The sequence below is a fragment of the Dermochelys coriacea genome, chromosome 3 (genome assembly GCF_009764565.3).
Source record: "Dermochelys coriacea isolate rDerCor1 chromosome 3, rDerCor1.pri.v4, whole genome shotgun sequence".
Classification (NCBI taxonomy): Eukaryota; Metazoa; Chordata; order Testudines; family Dermochelyidae; genus Dermochelys; species Dermochelys coriacea.
In genome coordinates this window covers 105343713-105355726 of record NC_050070.1, presented here as the reverse complement: position 1 = coordinate 105355726, position 12014 = coordinate 105343713, and the positions used below count along the sequence as shown (strand labels likewise).

The window sequence follows — 12014 nt, the reverse complement described above, 5'->3', positions numbered from 1 at the left end:
AATAGAAAGGTGCCCAGCGTATTGCCATCGTTCTGTTTTCTTTGTGGTTGAACAGGCATGCCTCCAAGTCCTTGCCTTTTTTGCCTGGCACCCCCAAAGAGAGAACCTCCCCTCCTGGCTCTTCCAAAGTGACCTCCACTCAGACGCTCCCTCCGTCCCCTGGCAATATCCGCCCAATCAAAAAAGAGCTGAAACCAGATAGTCAGAAAAAAGGACCAGAAAAGCAGCCTGAGAAGGCAGCTGAGGAACAGACAGAAGAGGGTAAAGCAATTTCAGCAGGTGCTAGCGAATCCGCAATCGGGGAAGGTCTTCCTGTCAAACTAGAGCCAGCTCAAGGTAAGGCTCAGGGATGTTTTTGAGTCCTTCTCTTTCCCTCTTCCCTTCCCACCCAGTTTATTGCATCTTTATCAGTCACAGTACTACTTCTTCAATAATTGGTTTGTACAGTCCTTCAAAAATTTCTTAGAACCTGTGATACATTATTGGGTTGATCCTTTACATGGCTTAGCACAATTTACACCTCAAAAATGTGATTCATGGTTGACTCTCACATCCCCATACAACTGCTTTTTCAAGCTCTGTGACAATGGAACAAGTGTTGCGTGCCATTTAATGTTAGAGGGAGTGTCGCATGAAACCATCTCCTGAAGTAACCCAGGCAACAGGAATGTCCAGGTCTGCTAGTGACTTTTTATTATTTTTCCTACTGGAAATTCAGTGTCATGCAAAGATGCATTGCCCAAGGCAGGAAAATGAAATCATAAGGTTACCCAGCCTTTCATTTTTAATAGTAAGGAATTTGCTGGTCTCTGGAGTATTTTACTACTGCAGATACAGTTCTATCGAGGTGCAGCAAGACACAACCAAAAATATGTAGGTATTCATACGTAGCTATTCAAGTGACAGATACAAGTGCATAAGAAAAACAAGATAAATGTTTTCTCCATTGACCAGTGGGAGAAGCTGGTGTTCTGTTTCTGCTTATTGTTTTAAGGGACCATAGTACTGAATGCTGAAATCTTTCTCAGAAAGCCAGCATAAAACCAGAAGGTAAGCCACATTATATCTCAGTGATATAGGGCCTGCCTGATGAATGAATAGAAGCAAAGATACCAACTGTGTTAATTAAACTAGATCTGTACCAATTTAGCCACGCTGGTACTACATGCCCATGGGAGATAAAAGCAGGATAAAGTAGAGGTAATGGAATACAAAGGAAACCTTAGGTGGGGAACAAGAAGGAACAGGCAATATAACATGGAATACATACTCCTGGGAGAATTATGTGCCAAAAAATTAAAAATTCTGCACACAATATTTTCAAATTCTGCATATATTATTTGTCAAAATAACAATATAATCACACCAGTTTCAATTATTTTTGATCATTTATTTAAAAATACCTGTCAGCAAGTATGTCTCTAACAATATAGACAACAAAAAAGATTCAGAAAATGTTTTTGACAAATAGATCCCTTACTAGGCATATTAATATGGAACCCTGACTAATAATTCATTTAAACTAAAACACAGAACCGTATTTCCCGCACCCCCCAGAAGCAGTGCAAAGGCTGGGGGGAGTCAGGGGTAACAGAGAGCTGAGGGAGAGGGAAATAATTGCTGGGAAGGAGCCTGTGTGTGAACTTGGAGGGTTGTTGGATATGGGTGGGAAAAGTATGGAACAGGTTTTTGTGGGGGGCAGAGAGGGACAGTTAGGGAGCTTCCTCCATGCAGACCCTGGCTGATCCCTAGCCTCTCCCATTCAATCAGGCACGTGTCCCTCCACCTCCACTCAAACACCCATTCCCCCATCCCCATGTGGCCCTGCACCCCCACCCTGTCCCCATGTGTCTCAGTGCCCCCACTCGGACATCCTCTGTCCCTATGTAGCTCTGCACCCCTTCCCCCATCACCATGTGGCCCTGCACCTCCCTCTCCATTGTGGCCCTGCGCCTCCACTCCTATTCAGCCCCTGCCCCAGTCTGTTCCCCCCCACTAGCCCTTATGAGCCCCTGTCTGATCCCCCCAGCATCCCACGCTATCTGTCTCCCCATAGCCCCGTCTCCTGATCTGGCCTGCTGCAAAGAAGGCTCTGTGAGGTCTTTCTCTTCTCTAGCTGGCTGGGAGCTGCTGCTGCGTTCTAGTGCCATAGCGCCCTCTGGTGGGGAAAAGGAAGAACTGCAGCAACTTTTCAGCAGAAGCTTTTTTCTGTGCAAAAAATTAAAAATACGCATGGCTCATTAATTATGTGTGCATGCAGTGGTGCAGAATTCCCCCAGGAGTAAATACAGCAAGGGATTGTACAACCATTAGTGAGGCAGAGAGGAAAGAGATAGAATGAAATGAGAGGTTGCTGCTGCTTTTCAGAAAAGAAAAGGAGAGGCAAAGAAGAGGAGTCGTGAAAAGAATAAAAAAGAGAAAATTGAGAAGAAAAAATAATATGGAGATGGAATGTGTGAATCAGTGATAATTAAATGGTGAACGGGCCGAAGGAAAAAAATACACACAGCCCTTTTATGATAGTAAATTGTATTTAGGAACAAATAATTTTTGGATTCCCCTGATACGTATTTGATATCCTTGTTCATTCTGGGAACAGTGATGGAATGGTTATGATCACTGATATTCCTGTTCTTTGTTACTCTGGATTCTGCATTAAAACAGTCAAAGAAATCGACAAGAGGGGAGGGGAGAGAATGGTACAATTTCATCAAAGTGCAGCCAAAACTCAGATCCCTAGGTGATTTGGAGGCAGGTCCACTGAAAAATGTATTAAACATTAGCAACCCTGCACGAACTCCTTCACATGCAGCTGGGGTCTAATATTCCGTTAAGATAGGCGCTGGTCCTTATCTTTTGTTGTTATAATTAATAGGTAGCCCCTAGAGCTCCAGTTTTGTCTAGGATCCCATTATTCTAGGCACTCTACAGACACATAACAGAAAGACAGTCCCTGTCCCACAGAGCCTATGATCTAAGCATAAAACAAAAGACAACAAATGGATACCATGGACTGTTGGAACGATGAGACAATGCTGGTCAGTATGATAAGCAGCTGATGTGCTGAGACTTGTCCTGATGTGTTAAGTTTTTTATAGGCATCATAGCAAAGAGAATTTTAGGAAAGGATTTGAAGAAGGATCACGACTGAGTTTTGCAGACATTTATGGGGCACATAAGAGAAGGCATGAAGGTGCTTGTTTGGAAACTCAGCAAGTTGGTCATGGAGCCTGATGTCCTTCGCTGAGTGGAGGCAGGAGTCAATATCTTGATTTGCATCTGAGATAATAAGTAGGGTGGGAATAGACCATGAAGGACCTTGAAGGTGAAGACAAATAGTTTGTGTTTGGTGCAGTGGAGAGAAGGGGAGCAGTGAAGAGAAGGGGAGCAGTGGGTGTAAGTGGGGTAAGATTTGTCAGGGTCAGAGAAGAGGATACAGTAGTAATTGAGATGCAAGACGATGAAATCCTGGATAAGGATTTCAGCTATGTAGGTGGAGAACAAGGGCCCTGCATTAGAGAGATTATACAGGAAGAATCACCAGGTTTTGGACACACTTGGATGTGAGGAATTTGAGATGGCCAAGTATAACATGATGCTCATGTTATGGGCCTGAGCGATAGTGCAGTGGTGGTGGTAGTGGCCATGGTGAGTGGTAGAGGTGGGAAGGAAGAAGAGCTTAAGCGGAATGAGCTACTGGACCACTCACCAGCCAGTACATCAAAGAAAGCTCCCAAAAGTACTCTCTTCAGGGGTCCCTCTCTTGGGGGGTTAGTTCTCAGAACCAAAACAGTACAACATAAATCAAACAGATAGCCTGCCCGGCTCCTTTCCTGGCTTTTGTCCAGATTCTGTCTATCTGTCTCTGAATGAGCTGCTTGCTGGCCTTTTATCTAAGGAATACCTGATCCCTGAACTCAAACCTATCACTTGTGAGGTACGATGAAGTGAGCTGTAGCTCACGAAAGCTTATGCTCTAATAAATTTGTTAGTCTCTAAGGTGCCACAAGTACTCCTTTTCTACTTGTGAGGTAGCGAATTAATCATAAGTGAGGCTAAGCCCAACTCCCTTAAGAAGCTATCCTGCGCTGTTTTGGCCATGTTGAGTTTAAGCTGGACACCCACAAGGAGATGCCAGAAACACAGGTAAAGAATTTAATTTGGACAGGAGGAGAAGGGTCCAGAATGGAGAGTGAGGTCTGTGAGTTGTCAGCATACAAATGGTAGCTGAATTTGTGTTTGCCCAGGAGATTACCCAGAGGGAAAGTGCAGAGGGAGAAGAGAAGGGGTGCAAGGACAGAGCCCTGTGGAACCCCAGCTGAAAGCAGGAGTGGGCATAAGGAGGATACTCCTAATGAGAAGCTGAAGAAGTGATTAGAGAGGTTGGAGGAGATCGGAAAGCCTGTCACGGGCTCACCTCAGCCAGTGGAGCATCTTGCAAAGTGAGCTCACCTAATCCTGCATTGGTCAAATTAATGTTCCACTCAGGATGATCCACAAGGGCCTTACACTCCACGAAGTAAACAAAAGCCTTCCATTGACTTAAGCCAAAGGTTACAGTCAGAATTAGGCTCTGACCAGGCCTAGCTTCTTGGATTAAGACTGAGGAAATACCCTTCCTTGGCTGCCCCAGAACTGGCCTTTTTTATCTGGTCTGCTGGCACTGATTGGCCTCTGCCCTCCTGGCCCTTCAAGCCGCTAAAGAGCCAAGTCTCACTAATTCCACCAACAGCTGATTCTGAGAGGCTGCTCTAGGCAACCCGTGGCGGTCTGGGCTCACTGCCCTTCTCTTGTTACAGACAGCTTCCTAGGGCAGGGTGCTCCAAGGCAGTGGGGTCTCTGGCAGCAGGCAGGGAATGCCTAGTTCAACCCATCACAGAGCCTTTCCTTTTTTCATTTACAATGCATCAGTGACATTTAGGAGGAATCAGGCAACAATTCATCACCCCGCAAATCTTACAACTGGCTGTAGTTTTCCACATCATTGTCAGTCTATCTTCCTATACATGTCTCTGGCACTGCCAGGAGCGTTGCTGCTTGTCTGGGTACACTTCCTTCAGTTTCGCTAACATATTGATAGCAGTCCCTGAATAATGTGTGCCTGGCCTCTAAAGGAAAAAGTTCAATTCATTTTCTCTATAGTTCTCTATGGGGGGAATGACAGGTATTCAGAAGCCAGGCAGCCAAACAGAAATGTTAACTAATATTTTATTTAAGAAAAAGTACACTCCAGTAATATATGTTATATGAAACAAACCAGAACTGTGAGCTCTGTCACTGGTTATGTTATAGGACCTTGCTGTGTCAGGGTTGCCCCTGCAAATTGTCCTGCAAAAATTATATTCAAGATCAGACTCAATTGCAGCTTTCAGATTGAGGCAGGGTGCACCTAACAAGCATGACGTTGTGTTTTGAGGAAGGAGGAAATGGTTTGTGTATGCAGCTGGCCGTAGGTGGACAGTTGACATCAAGGCAGATACTCACTCAGTATTTTTGGAATGAGCAAAGGAGTAGTTAGAATGGGGAACTGGGAGGTCCAGACTCCTGGGTTCTACTCCCAGCTCTGTCACTTTCGCACTGTGTGAACTTGCTCAAGATACTTGGTGTACCTATCTGTAAAGTGTGTGTAAGATCTGTCATACAGTGTTTTGAGGATTAACTAGTTGATTGTCAGGTTCTTTAAAATTCTAGAGTGAAATGTGCTAAGCATGTCCCAAATAATCTTTATGTGGGTAAAAGCTGAATAACTGCCAAACCAATGCAGATCGCTGTGCTAACGGGGGCTTTCACAAGACCTCCTTAATTGGAGGGCACTTTCAGAAATGAAGGGCCTGATGGCATTAGCAGAACCCTGGCTCAGGCCCCTGAGGCCAGACAGCTGGCCAGAAGGGAGGACACAGTAATGCAAACTGCTCACAACCCCTGAACTGCAGCCAGTACACATACAAAAATAGGAGAGACCAACCCAAGCAGGGTCAGGCCATCTAGGAAATGGGCTGATTCAGCAACTCTCCTAAGCTTTTTCCAACATCAGAGCTCCTGTTGTCCCCCAGTCTGAGTTGAAAGCTGCTCTCTTCCCTGGCAGAATTCCAGCTGAATAGCAACTGCTCCTGTGGGTGCACTGGGGCAAAATTCCCTCCGAAGGAATCTGAACCTCAGGAGCTAATGATTTCCACTTCTTCTAATGTATCCCTATAGGCCTGAAAATATTTTATAATCAAAGCTCCAGTACTTCAAATTGTATTTCCCATCCTCCTAGGGAGGTTTATTCAATTACACACTGTTGAGGGTCGTTATTTTTGACACCGCATTATATGGATGAATTTCCCTTTCTGCCTGTTTCAGTAACTGCTCCAGCTTTGCCCCCCGCTCCACCAGCAACTTCACCATCCCCTGTTTCTAGCAAGGCTTCAGCAGGTACTACTGACCCAGAAGAAGCAACAAGACTACTTACTGAAAAGAGGCGGCTGGCCCGCGAGCAGCGAGAACGGGAGGAGCAAGAAAAGAAGGAGAGGGAAGAGACTGAAAGGTGAAACCCAGATCTGCTCAGTGGAGAGGATACATTTTAGCATCTTTGTGTCATTTTGGTAGCTACCATAGTGTTTAATATGGAGGGTTCAGAACAAATCCCTAAGGAAAAGAAGCATGAAAATCCAAACTGAAGGAATATTTGTGTCTTGTCAGGATTTGTTTACAGGAGTGACACAAGCTGAAAAATAATGAGACTAAAAATCTGAAAAACTTCTTAACACGTGTCCCATCTGTTCATATGTGCATTTAGTACTTTAAACAGAGAGAATGAAGGTTGGAGCAAATCACTGTATCTCCAACTGAAATCAATAAAGCTGTGATGATTTGTACCAGCTGAGGATCCTGCCCATGGCTATCTTCATCCTCATGGCTATGATAATCATGGGTGGTGCATATATGAGGATTGGGGAGGCTCCTGCTCAGCCTTTTCCCCTGAGGCCCTGCCCTCGCTCTGCCTCTTCCTGCCCGTGCTCTGCTTTTTCCCCCAAGGCCCCGCCCTCACTTCGCTGCTCCCTCCTCCAAGGCCTCCTGCCCGCCACTCGGTCCTATTCACGCCCTCCCCCACTTAAGGCAGGAAAAAGTGATGGGGGTCTGGCCCCTCCCTCTTCTGGTACCCCTTAGCTGAGTTGCTCTGGCATCAGCACACACAGCCTCTCATTGGTTGACCCAGCTGTGGGACTCCTCCTCCCCATGGCCATGGCCCCATCACTTTCATGACAAGGGATGAGCAGTGGGAGGGGGAAGAGGCTGAGCTGGGGGAGGGGGAGCCCCCACCACACTTCTAGGGAGCTTCCAGTGCTCACATAAGCCTCCCCAAATGAAAGAGTCACATGCTGTGGGTTTTCATGGAGAGTGTTTCTAGATTTCCAATAACTGTAGTTTATAGGCCTTTCCCTTTTCCCATTTAATACCAAGGCTTTCCAGTAGTTCTGGACGTAAATGATGCATGTCTCATTCTTTCTTTTGCCTTCTTTCACCAACTGAATCACCACTTCGGACACTAAAGCTCACCTCTGTTATATTTCACTCTGAGTCAGAAATCTCATTGTTCTTCTGTCCGGTGCTGCTCTTGCCATAGCCCAGAATCGCCCACACTCTTACCCTTGTGTTTCGTGGTCACAGGTTAAAGAAGGAGGCATTATCGCAGAAGATAGCTGAAGAGAGAGCTCGCCGGGAGGAGGAGGAAGCTCGCAGGCAAGAGGCGGAGAGAAAGCGAATGGAGAGAGAGCAGGAGCGAGAAAAGGAAGAAGAGCTACGCCGGCAGGCAGAAGAAAGAGACCAGAAAGAGAAGGAGGAGATGGAACGCATTCAGAAACAAGTATGCTTCTCCATGGAGTTTTCATACCAAGCTGTGTGTTTAGTGATTTGGGTTAATAATCTCATGGGCAGCTCTAGATTTCCTTTTGGATGTGCAGAGTATATTACAAATTTAAGTGACTTATGGATTGACTCTTGCATTCATAGATGGGTACAGAACAGCTGGGATGTATTTCTCTCAGTGGAAAAATCTAGTTGCGGGTGGATCTTTTTCTGTAGGACTTTTGTTTTTAATTTACAATTAGTCCCTTGATATTATGGGCCAAATTCTCAAGTCATGTGACTCCCTTGAATTCAGTGGAGTTATACCAGAGGAGAATTTGGGACCTACAGTTTTAACCTGCTAGATGCCAAAGTAACTTTACTATTCAGAGTTAGTTCGGGACGCCTATAGGAGAGAAGCTGAGGATTTAGCATAGGAAAGGAAATCCAAAACTCCTGAATTCTAATCCTTACTCTGATACTACCTGTGTGGGGCTCGTGGTTTAGGAACAGATGTTGATACTCCTACTTATGTTGAATAGCCCCTCGAGTAGTGTTATTGAAAGCAGTGAGACTGCTCAAGAAAGAAGGTACCACTGAAGGTAAGAGTATCACAATTGGGTATTTGAGCTGTCTGCCTCAGTTTCCCATCTGTAGAATGGGGATAATAATGCTGCTTTCCCAGCTGCAGTAGGGCTGCTGTGAGGTTAAGTTATTTAATATATGCAAAGCACTTAGATTCCTCTTCTATCTACATACTTATCTAACCCTCATTAGCATGTGGGTGCCTCATAAACATTAATGATTTTATCCTCTCAACAAATATGTAAATTTAGTCTGACTAGAATACACACAAAACACACATTATTTTATTTATATATATAAACACACACCCAGAGACACACACTTATTTAAAGTTTTGTATTAAAGTAATTAAATGTATAAACTAATTAAGACATTTACCTGAAATTTTTCAGAAAATGTATTCTGTACTCTGAGTACATGCTGTAAATTGAGGCATATACTCTATAATATTCATATATAAAACAGGATGAAAGCTCTTTAAGTGCAAATCTCAATGCATCCTTAACTAGGGAACTATTATAGTGCCTCCAATAATGCAAGACAATCTTATCTTATAGAGAAAGCCCTTCAACAGTACCTCCCAAGGGAGCCTTACATTTAATTAAAAAACAGGAAGTGTGCATATGGCTGTTTGTCATTGCTTTTGTTAAGCAAGGACAGTGTCTGGAGAATAGGAGGGAATTCTGCTGCTTTCTTTTGACCCTATCAAAAGCATTCATCAGCCCAGTGCATTAGTCTCATGAACACTTTTGCTAGCTGCTAGGTTAGGAAATGCATTTTCATTAGTCGTCTTCTGTGCATTCATGCATGCATCATAAAACAGACACAGAACCAAACAAGATTACCAGCTTTTTAATTTACATAAAATTAAGAGAAGAAAGGGGAACACAGACATTAATTAAGAAACCTGCATTTCAGTCTGAAAATTCTGTTGATGACATAATCCCAAAAGTTCCTTGTCAGACTGTTGTAAATTAAAATGTCATACAAAGATAGGCAGATGCCAGTGTGGATCAGCCATTACATTGTGAATAAGTCCCTATTTCTGTTCCTTTCCCATTACTCAGAAAGAAGAAGAAGCTCGCCTGAGTGAAGAGGCAGAGCGGACTCGGTTAGAGCGTGAAAAGCGTTTTCAAAGAGAAGAACAAGAGCGCTTAGAAAGGAAGAAGGTAATCGAATGCATGCAGGGAATCTTGGTATTGTATATCTTAGCAGTTTGTTTATTTGCATGTGCACTGTAGAAAGACATATATAGTTATTGCAAATGTTGCTTTAGAAATTCACTAAAGGTCGGATCCATGCCCAGTGAAGTGAATGGAAAGACTCCCATTGATTTAATGGGATTTAGATCAAGTCCCAAGAGGGTTTTTTTTTTCTTCAGCAAATGCCAATTTTAATATATTACCAAAGATTATGGGTTTTAAGGTGATATTTTTTAATCAATGTCAATAAACATTTTCCTTCTTTGTAACTTTCGTTGTAGCGACTTGAGGAGATCATGAAAAGAACTAGGCGCACAGAAGTTGTAGACAAGGTATATGCTACATTTCATCATCCGTATAAACAGCTGGACATGTGTTTCCCTTTTCTCCAGTGCTGCTTTTAATTTACAAAACTGTGTTTCCTTTATAGAAATCTAATGAACAGCAAAATGGAGAGCTATCGAAGGCAAATATTACTGGAGAAACAGGTATGGCATTTGACTTTGCTCTTAGCCCAGAACAAGAACAAATACATAGCCAAATAAATTGAGGTTGATAGGATTTTGGAATTTTGCAATCCAAGCTAATTGAAATCAATGTCAAGAACACAAGAGACTCACTCAGTTTTTGAGTAGATTTTAATTATTTAAAATTTCTAAATGAGAAATTTCTAAGATTTTTTTTAATGTTACCACCGTGAATATTTCCTTTTAGAGCTGTGTAGCTCAGTGCTTTGCAAGAAAATGTCTGTTTTATCGCCGCTTGTGGGACTGTTCTTTAGAGTGAAAATGAACAAGTTAATTATGGTAGTTATATCAAGTTTGACAGTGCTGATTCTACCATTTGACTAGTGTTACAGCTATAAAAACCTGTTCTCTCAGGGGTTTCCCTATTAATCCCTATTTTTAGGATTTTATTTTATCTCAATCATTAAAACAAATTTGCTCAAGGTTGAAATTTGATATTAGTCATAACACTTAATAATACTTTTCACATATATAACTTAATAGTGCTGAATAAATAATAGTTAATACAGGGTATTACTAGATATAAAATATCCAAAAGTCATCATCTGAGCCTATTTCATTTATTGATTTAGAGCCTATTTGTGACCAATCCTTTCCTCCCTCTCTGCCACTGCACAGGGCTTATCCATATTGTGAGTCTGAGTGCAGGGAGAAAAGGGACTACTCATGCAATATTCAAGGGCTCTGTTTTCTCCTCCTCTCCACACATATGTATCAGCTAGTGAAGTTGGCTGGCTGGGGAGCATTCAGCATCTGATGCAGCATACGACCCCTCCCTTCCCACCATGCAAAGCTGGACCTCCTGAGGAATGTTGACTCTGAGCAGTGTCCCTGAGTAACAATTCCTTGTGAAGTTGCTCTGACACAGGCCCAAGAGTAAACACTCAGTCTAGTCAATAATAAAGAGTAGGTTAATATTTGTAAAGCACAGTGTAAAGATCCGCATATGGAAGGCCCTCCCTTAGAGCCAAGTATAATTATTATTAATAAAAATACCAGAGAATTAAGCCCAAATTCCTAAAGGCATTTAGGCATTGCTGTGCTCAGCAGCACAATGCCGAACTGATTGAGGAGTCTCAATCTCCTTTTCAAATGGAATCTAGGCACTTAAGAGTCTAAAATCCTATCGATTGACCTCAAGTGATGAGCCCTCTAGGTCAGGAGCGGAGGCACACTGGTAGAACAATGTGAAGAAGTTTACACTGCCTGCTTTTGGATAAGTTTAGGACTCAGATAAACACCTTTCAATAGCAGTAACCTATTAGGTTTGGATACTGTGGGGGGGGGCACTATTTCTTAATTTTTGAGGGTTTTTTAGCATGTTTTACTAAGCAAAATGGAAATCACATATATTTATACAATATTACATCTTAAGTCAACAGAAGCCAGAGTTAAGACTGAAAGTTTATCCTTAGCTCTCAAAAACTTGCTCTTGGGTTTTACAATCCTTGGTAAGATTATAGGCAGCTGCAGGGTCATTGCAGCATCCAAGAAGACATGAACTATGTCCCTAATTGCCCGGCGGGGTAATTACATGTCATCCTGTTTGTGTGTATCTATGGAGTGAAGAATGAAAACGTCACTCTCTCTACATGGAAATAAGTTTATGTACAGCATTTACATTCCAAGACTAGCATGGACCGTTGTGATCATCTAGTCTGACCTCCTGCATAACACAGGCCAAAAGTTGAAATTTACTGCTGTTCAAAAGAAATACATTTCACATTGGAATTTTGTTTATTCATTTGTGATTGAGTTATAGTAAATTGTTAAGGTGGAACCCAAACTTGATATGTATTATTACTGATCGAAGTGTTCTTGACTGTACAGGATTTAGGGGTTATTTATTCTATTCTCTGGGCAGACTGTC

The 12014-nt window shown here is 42.8% G+C and overlaps 1 protein-coding gene across 20 annotated transcripts in view; it reads left to right on the top strand.

The window, feature by feature from the left end:
- Positions 1 to 12014, top strand: part of MAP7 (microtubule associated protein 7) — a 207221-nt gene that overhangs the window by 185068 nt on the left and 10139 nt on the right. For 19 of the 20 annotated variants that reach the window (XM_043511050.1, XM_043511054.1, XM_043511049.1 and 16 more), the window contains 6 exons: positions 56 to 336; positions 6346 to 6529; positions 7654 to 7849; positions 9483 to 9584; positions 9899 to 9949; positions 10048 to 10105. In XM_043511050.1, the coding sequence (XP_043366985.1) occupies positions 56 to 336; positions 6346 to 6529; positions 7654 to 7849; positions 9483 to 9584; positions 9899 to 9949; positions 10048 to 10105 (872 nt within the window). The remainder of the gene's footprint in view (positions 1 to 55; positions 337 to 6345; positions 6530 to 7653; positions 7850 to 9482; positions 9585 to 9898; positions 9950 to 10047; positions 10106 to 12014) is intronic. The other variant, XM_043511042.1, reaches the window with a different exon arrangement.